At 42.1% G+C, this 8,396-nt stretch overlaps 1 protein-coding gene across 1 annotated transcript in view; it reads left to right on the top strand.

Moving 5' to 3' along the window:
* The window catches only part of LOC148890766 (contactin-4-like), a 103,432-nt gene that overhangs the window by 47,011 nt on the left and 48,025 nt on the right, over positions 1–8,396 (top strand). Inside the window, 1 exon segment of the mRNA XM_089010274.1 lies at positions 5,332–5,471. Coding sequence (XP_088866400.1) covers positions 5,332–5,471 — 140 coding nt within the window.

Below are 8,396 nucleotides of genomic sequence, written 5' to 3'. Positions count from 1 at the left end.
AAAGAAAAGCGAGCGCCGTTCTGGAAATTCCATACTTCCAACAGGAAGACACCGGCACCTATGAGTGTGTCGCTGAGAATTCCCGGGGAATGAACACCGTCAAAGGAAAGCTTTCTTTTTACGGTAGGTTCTTGCGCTGATCCCACGGCACATTTCCGGCGCGGCCGCAAGACTCGACACGGTCCGTGTTTTATGCGAGAGAAAGAGAGGTGCGTTTTAATGCCACATCAAAAATGATGCCAGTCATGATGCCTCTAATATTTTGATCCGGATTAAAAGGAATTTATGTGGATGAAGCTGAGCCCTTGCTTCCGACCTTGATGGCGATCCTTGTGATGGGATCCACCAGATGGCTTCATGATTGACATTCTTCCAACCTGACTGGAGATAAAAGCTATTAAATGCTCTCGACATAGACCAGTGGCACATATGTCAGGGACATAATCTACCCCAAAGCATCTGGAATGACAGGAAGGGGGTCAGTGGTTTAATTCATTGCTATCTATGGTTAGTCCACTTAGTTCAGATGCTGGCGCATCGGTTGTTGATAGAGACTTTGATAATAAGGTATTTAGGTAGGTGGTAGGGTTGTCAGTCATTTCGATATTCTTCCAAAAGACTTGTCCAGTTTACACAAATTCCTTGCTACCTTTCTTTATTTACTCCCCTCAAGTCAAAGTGTGTGAGCCATGGGTTTTCATTTTCATTGTCTCCCTCTGTTTTCTCTCCCTCTCATACTGTCTGCAGCCTGGTGATAAAAAATCTCTAATCTTATTTTGAGCCTGCTTTGAATTAAGCTTTTGAGACATTTGTCAGCAGTGTAAGCCAATGGGTGGTGGGGGCGATCGATAAGGTGTATCTTGTTCATCCAAGCAAATTGCAAAAGTGGGTTCAGTCTTCCTCTGAGAGGGAAATAAATGAAAGGACGGTTCGATGTTGGCTCATGATTAAAACATTCACAATTATTTGTGCTGTCACATAAAAACAGTGGCCACCATTTGACAATGCGTACACGCGCACACATATTAATGAATGTGGTTATTTATATTTATAGTAGTAGTGCTACTGTAATGATGACGATGATGATGATGATGATGATGATGATGATGATGATGATGATGATGATGATGATGATGATGATGATTATTATTATTATTATTATTATTATTATTATTATTATTATTATTATTATTATTATCAGAATCAGAATCATCTTTATTGCCAAGTATGTAGAACACACAAGGAATTTGTTTCCGGTATAACACGCTGCACTAGTATCGTCGTAAAAAAAACTGCTAAGTGGCACTATACAGTTCCAGTTATTTTGGCTACTGTTGAAAGAGTTCAAAGAGTTCAAAGAGTTAATGGCTTGGGGGAAGAAGCTGTTTAAATGTCTGCTGGATTTGGTGCACATGGATCGGTAGCGCCTGCCTGAGGGGAGTAGCTGGAAAAGGTGGTGGGCAGGGTGCGGAGGGTCCAGTAGGATTTTCCGCGCCCTAGTTTGGATTCTTGCAGTGTGCAAGTCCTCGAGAGTGGGTAGGGCGGTGCCAATGATTTTTTCCGCCGTCCTAACTGTCCGTTGAAGTCGGATTTTGTCCATTTTTGTGGCGGCCCCGAACCAAACGGTGATGGAAGAACACAGGATGGATTCAATGACAGCCGTGTAGAAATGTTGCAGCACCTCCTGTGGCAGGCCATGCTTCTTTAGCAGCCTCAGGAAGTACATTCTCTGTTGGGCCTTTTTCAGGATAGAGTTGGTGTTGACCTCCCACTTCATGTCCTGGGAGACTGTGATTCCCAGGAACTTGAAGGTCTCAACGGTTGACACCAGGCAGTTGGATAGTGTGAGGGGTAGCTGTGGTGATGAAATTCGGAAATATCGAGCAGAGCCAAAGGCTAAGCACTGGCCTTCATAAAGGACAGAGAAAAATGTCACCATCATGCACCTTGCTTTGAGCAACTCACTCCGGTTATCTGCATGATTCGTACAGATGGCATGATGCCGTTGAGTAACAATTGTGGGTTTTTTTTTTTTTCAGACAAGCCCAGTTCCAAGAACATGACATTGATTTTCGAATGTAGCTGATTGCCAACAGAGCTAAAGTTTTGTCACCCCCAAACGCATTGTTACTCTCTGACTGGACTTTCCGATTCAGCAGACTCGGGACAAGATGGCCTCACTGGGTTTTGTGAATGCTCGAATGCTTCCAGGATTGAGCTTTGCATTATTGTCGGACTATTGAGCAACAACAGCAAAATGTATTTTTTGTTTTTTGTTATCTGTATTACTGTTACCCTTACCCCGCCACATATACACACACACAATTTGATCACATACCCATTCACAATCTGTGTGTGTGTGTTTGCGCATGTGTAGAGAGTGAATACAAGCCTTTCTGCCTTAGCTGCGCATCTTTTAAAGATAAATACTAGAAAATAGAAGCCAATTAAAGCAAGATTTTTACAGCTATCGAAAAAAAACTCAAAAAGGTCAGTCCTTCAGTGTGACATTCTGTGAGCTTTGTGAAATGGAAAAGTGCAGTCTGCCATTAGTCTTTTCTTGCCGCCAGCCCAATTGTGATAGGAACGTGACCTACACACCATCTGGTATGTACTGAAGAGCTTTGTTGCACTTGCTTTTATCTTCCCAACAAGTGTGCATTTTTCTTAACAAGCCTTACCTGCACAAATCAGGGAAATGCAAGTCTCTTCTTGTAATTAATGACACTATTCCTTGCCACAAACAGCACCTGAGATACATCTATATTGGATTGGATTGGATTGGATTAACCTTTATTAGTCTCGCAGTGGAGAAATTTACATTTCACAGCGGCAAAGTTATGAAAGAAATGAAAGTAGAAAAGCAAAACATAGAAGCTACTGGAAAGGCAGCCACTCTCGCGGCGCCGTCTTGAAGTCAAAAGAACAAAAAAAAACTAAATAACAAATAACATGACAACACAAAGACACAGAGAGACATTCATTCTTAAGCACTTTCTGTACCCTCTTTGTTATATAAAGCAGTTCCAGATGAAAGAGGAGAGGATCAAAGTGTCTCTTCACCAGTGGATCAGGGACATCATGGTGGAATGTGCACGTCGACTACAAGCTACATGTTTAAAGCAAACACACAGCTGTAGCATCCATTGACGAGCTGTCCCCCATAAATCAGCTTCAATTCCATCCCGCGACAGTTGCATATACGCATCGGCGCTCTGCGCTGACACTCCTTCCTTCTTATCGTGGGCTCTCAAGCCATGTATCCATCCAGCCGCAGACCATCCAACAGCACCGACCTTCCACTGAACAAAGCGGGGCTGTGAAGATGCTGCCCATTACAGGCGCAAAAAAACACAATGGCCCCAGAGCTGTCCAGCGATGACAGTCGAATGGCACCGACATTCAACCCTTTCAAAAACAGTACTGGCATATTCATGCTGCCGAAAAGGCGCAACCGCTCAGCACAGTCTCCTCCTTGATGAATGTCGTGGTCAAAAATGCTGAAAAACAATCCGTATCCGTTCCACACGGCGCACAACAACACAAAGTGACAAAAGAAAACACAAAAACAAGACAAAAACAACAAAAAAAGCAAGGCTCATCAGAGCACTTGCTGACGGCTGCCTACTCGGGCGCCATCTTGGACTCCTTTATATTAAAAGGTTACATTATTTATTTGAATGAACCAAGCAAACATCATCAAATCCATTCCAAAAACGATTTCCAAAGGTCAATCCTGTGAGTGCTGTTGCAAACGTGTCACTCTAATGTCGTTCATAACTTAAAAATCTTTAGCCAACAGGTGTCAAAGTCAAGGCCCGTGGACCAAACTTAGCCCGGCATCTAAAATTCCATGATGCTTGCTGAAGTCCGAACCAAAATTTCAGATTGTCGTACGAAAACCACAATAACCGTCTTTTTTTTTCTTCTTTTTTTACTTCAAATTTGAAAAGTATTTCTTCAATTTGTTGTGCGCTCTATGTCATATGTGGAGGGGATTAAACGTTCTCATGGCTTCCCAAAATTCATAATAGCCCCCAAGAGAAAACCGTAACTACAAGTGGCCCGCAGCAAAAAAATCAGTTTGACACCCTGGTTGCAGAGCGCAGGTGTCAAATGTCAAGGCCCGTGGGCCAAATCTGGACCACCACATCATTTTACTTGGCCGGTGAAAGCTAATCAAACATGTCAAGTTCCATGATGCCTGCGGAAATCTGAACCAATATTTCAAATTGTTGCATGTACAGTCAAAGTCAGCTTTATTGTCAAATATGGTAATATTAGTGTCTGAAATAACATCTTCTTTTACGTTGGGCGTACAACTTACAAAACGTCTCTGCCCGGGTGGCCGACAACTTCTTCAAGAATAAAAATAGATATATATTTTTTTCAAAGCAAACGTTTGAACGAAGATTTCGAAATCGGAGTAAATTATTCTGATATGGAAATCTTCGTTCGGTTTGGAAATTTGGGAATTTCGGTTCGTTTGTCAATTTGCATACTCTGCACAGCAGCCAATCAGAAGCCTGCTTCGTGCTTCCGGACTTTCCCGAGCGTTTTAAGGTCGTGCATTTCCGTAGATGCACAGAACCTCGCCCCAGAAGAAAGATTCAAAAGAAGCCAACAAAATTTATGATGCTACAAAACGTAAACGTACATTATCCCGTGACTGTGAAGTCTCCTTGACAGTTTTGAAAGACCCTTAGAAATTAATGTTATTATTATTATTAAAAGCATCGGGGAAAGAGGAGTTCATGTGGCTTGTAGCAGACGACGCAACGCAAACATTGCATTGTGCAACATGACAAACAGTATATGGACAAACGACAATTGGAGCAAAATCATCAGCTAGGGATATTTACGCTAGATTAAGCAAGGGAGCATTTGTGGTAGGAACATCCTCAATTAAAAAAAATATCTTTAATACTTTGCAACAATGTTTTTTTTTGTGATTAGTCGTCTTATTGTTTCAAGTTCTGACAAATCGGGCAGGCAACTTTTCAGAATTGTCTGCCTTGGTGTCCGCTAACTTTTTGTCATGAGGACAGATGAAATTACTGTTGTCTCAGACCCAGCGTGCAAAGCACTTATAATGTGGCTACCACAATAACATCATTATTTTTTACTTCTAATTTCAAAACTAGTTATTCATAAATTTTTTGTACACTGTATATATAATATTTGGAGCGGATGAAGCATTCTAATGGTTTATGCAAATTCATAACGGCCCCCCGAGAGGAAAACGTAACCACAATGTGGCCCGCGGCAACAAATGACTTTGACACCCTTGCTTTAGCCGATTGTGACGTCCACTTTACACTTTTTTTTCAGCTACGCCACATCTCATTGAGAAACCTCAAGATGTCCAGAAGCTCATTGATGACTCCTTGGCGTGGGAATGTAAAGCCACGGGAAAGCCGAAACCCTCCTACAGATGGATGAAAAATGGAGAGAATTTAACGCCGGTAGAGGTGAGCCACGCGAGAATGTAAAACCCAGGACGTCATTCCGCTTCTATTCACAACAGCAAATGTCTTCAACGGGGCAAAGACGGTATAAACGAGCGGCTTTTTTTTTTTTACATGACAAATCAATCCATATAAATAGACCGCATGAGCTCTTGGCTACGGTGCGTACCTAATGAATAAACAGCTGCTTCATTCAGACAAGCCCAGTTCCAAGAACATGACATTGATTTTCGAATGTAGCTGATTGCCAACAGAGCTAAAGTTTTGTCACCCCCAAACGCATTGTTACTCTCTGACTGGACTTTCCGATTCAGCAGACTCGGGACAAGATGGCCTCACTGGGTTTTGTGAATGCTCGAATGCTTCCAGGATTGAGCTTTGCATTATTGTCGGACTATTGAGCAACAACAGCAAAATGTCTTTTTTGTTTTTTGTTATCTGTATTACTGTTACCCTTACCCCGCCACATATACACACACACAATTTGATCACATACCCATTCACAATCTGTGTGTGTGTGTTTGCGCATGTGTAGAGAGTGAATACAAGCCTTTCTGCCTTAGCTGCGCATCTTTTAAAGATAAATACTAGAAAATAGAAGCCAATTAAAGCAAGATTTTTACAGCTATCGAAAAAAAACTCAAAAAGGTCAGTCCTTCGGTGTGACATTCTGTGAGCTTTGTGAAATGGAAAAGTGCAGTCTGCCATTAGTCTTTTCTTGCCGCCAGCCCAATTGTGATAGGAACGTGACCTACACACCATCTGGTATGTACTGAAGAGCTTTGTTGCACTTGCTTTTATCTTCCCAACAAGTGTGCATTTTTCTTAACAAGCCTTACCTGCACAAATCAGGGAAATGCAAGTCTCTTCTTGTAATTAATGACACTATTCCTTGCCACAAACAGCACCTGAGATACATCTATATTGGATTGGATTGGATTGGATTAGCCTTTATTAGTCTCGCAGTGGAGAAATTTACATTTCACAGCGGCAAAGTTATGAAAGAAATGAAAGTAGAAAAGCAAAACATAGGAGCTACTGGAAAGGCAGCCACTCTCGCGGCGCCGTCTTGAAGTCAAAAGAACAAAAAAAAACTAAATAACAAATAACATGACAACACAAAGACACAGAGAGACATTCATTCTTAAGCATTTTCTGTACCCTCTTTGTTATATAAAGCAGTTCCAGATGAAAGAGGAGAGGATCAAAGTGTCTCTTCACCAGTGGATCAGGGACATCATGGTGGAATGTGCACGTCGACTACAAGCTACATGTTTAAAGCAAACACACAGCTGTAGCATCCATTGACGAGCTGTCCCCCATAAATCAGCTTCAATTCCATCCCGCGACAGTTGCATATACGCATCGGCGCTCTGCGCTGACACTCCTTCCTTCTTATCGTGGGCTCTCAAGCCATGTATCCATCCAGCCGCAGACCATCCAACAGCACCGACCTTCCACTGAACAAAGCGGGGCTGTTAAGATGCTGCCCATTACAGGCGCAAAAAAACACAATGGCCCCAGAGCTGTCCAGCGATGACAGTCGAATGGCACCGACATTCAACCCTTTCAAAAACAGTACTGGCATATTCATGCTGCCGAAAAGGCGCAACCGCTCAGCACAGTCTCCTCCTTGATGAATGTCGTGGTCAAAAATGCTGAAAAACAATCCGTATCCGTTCCACACGGCGCACAACAACACAAAGTGACAAAAGAAAACACAAAAACAAGACAAAAACAACAAAAAAAGCAAGGCTCATCAGAGCACTTGCTGACGGCTGCCTACTCGGGCGCCATCTTGGACTCCTTCATATTAAAAGGTTACATTATTTATTTGAATGAACCAAGCAAACATCATCAAATCCATTCCAAAAACGATTTCCAAAGGTCAATCCTGTGAGTGCTGTTGCAAACGTGTCACTCTAATGTCGTTCATAACTTAAAAATCTTTAGCCAACAGGTGTCAAAGTCAAGGCCCGTGGACCAAACTTAGCCCGGCATCTAAAATTCCATGATGCTTGCTGAAGTCCGAACCAAAATTTCAGATTGTCGTACGAAAACCACAATAACCGTCTTTTTTTTTCTTCTTTTTTTACTTCAAATTTGAAAAGTATTTCTTCAATTTGTTGTGCGCTCTATGTCATATGTGGAGGGGATTAAACGTTCTCATGGCTTCCCAAAATTCATAATAGCCCCCAAGAGAAAACCGTAACTACAAGTGGCCCGCAGCAAAAAAATCAGTTTGACACCCTGGTTGCAGAGCGCAGGTGTCAAATGTCAAGGCCCGTGGGCCAAATCTGGACCACCACATCATTTTACTTGGCCGGTGAAAGCTAATCAAACATGTCAAGTTCCATGATGCCTGCGGAAATCTGAACCAATATTTCAAATTGTTGCATGTACAGTCAAAGTCAGCTTTATTGTCAAATATGGTAATATTAGTGTCTGAAATAACATCTTCTTTTACGTTGGGCGTACAACTTACAAAACGTCTCTGCCCGGGTGGCCGACAACTTCTTCAAGAATAAAAATAGATATATATTTTTTTCAAAGCAAACGTTTGAACGAAGATTTCGAAATCGGAGTAAATTATTCTGATATGGAAATCTTCGTTCGGTTTGGAAATTTGGGAATTTCGGTTCGTTTGTCAATTTGCATACTCTGCACAGCAGCCAATCAGAAGCCTGCTTCGTGCTTCCGGACTTTCCCGAGCGTTTTAAGGTCGTGCATTTCCGTAGATGCACAGAACCTCGCCCCAGAAGAAAGATTCAAAAGAAGCCAACAAAATTTATGATGCTACAAAACGTAAACGTACATTATCCCGTGACTGTGAAGTCCTTGACAGTTTTGAAAGACGCTTAGAAATTAATGTTATTATTATTATTAAAAGCATCGGGGAAAGAGGAGTTCATGTGGCTTGTAGCAGAC

The sequence above is a fragment of the Hippocampus bargibanti genome, linkage group LG12, assembly GCF_051943395.1.
Source record: "Hippocampus bargibanti isolate YZ-2025 linkage group LG12, ASM5194339v1, whole genome shotgun sequence".
In the NCBI taxonomy this organism is placed as follows: domain Eukaryota; kingdom Metazoa; phylum Chordata; class Actinopteri; order Syngnathiformes; family Syngnathidae; genus Hippocampus; species Hippocampus bargibanti.
The sequence above is the reverse complement of the archived record's forward strand: the minus strand, read 5'-3'. Positions and strand labels throughout refer to the sequence as shown.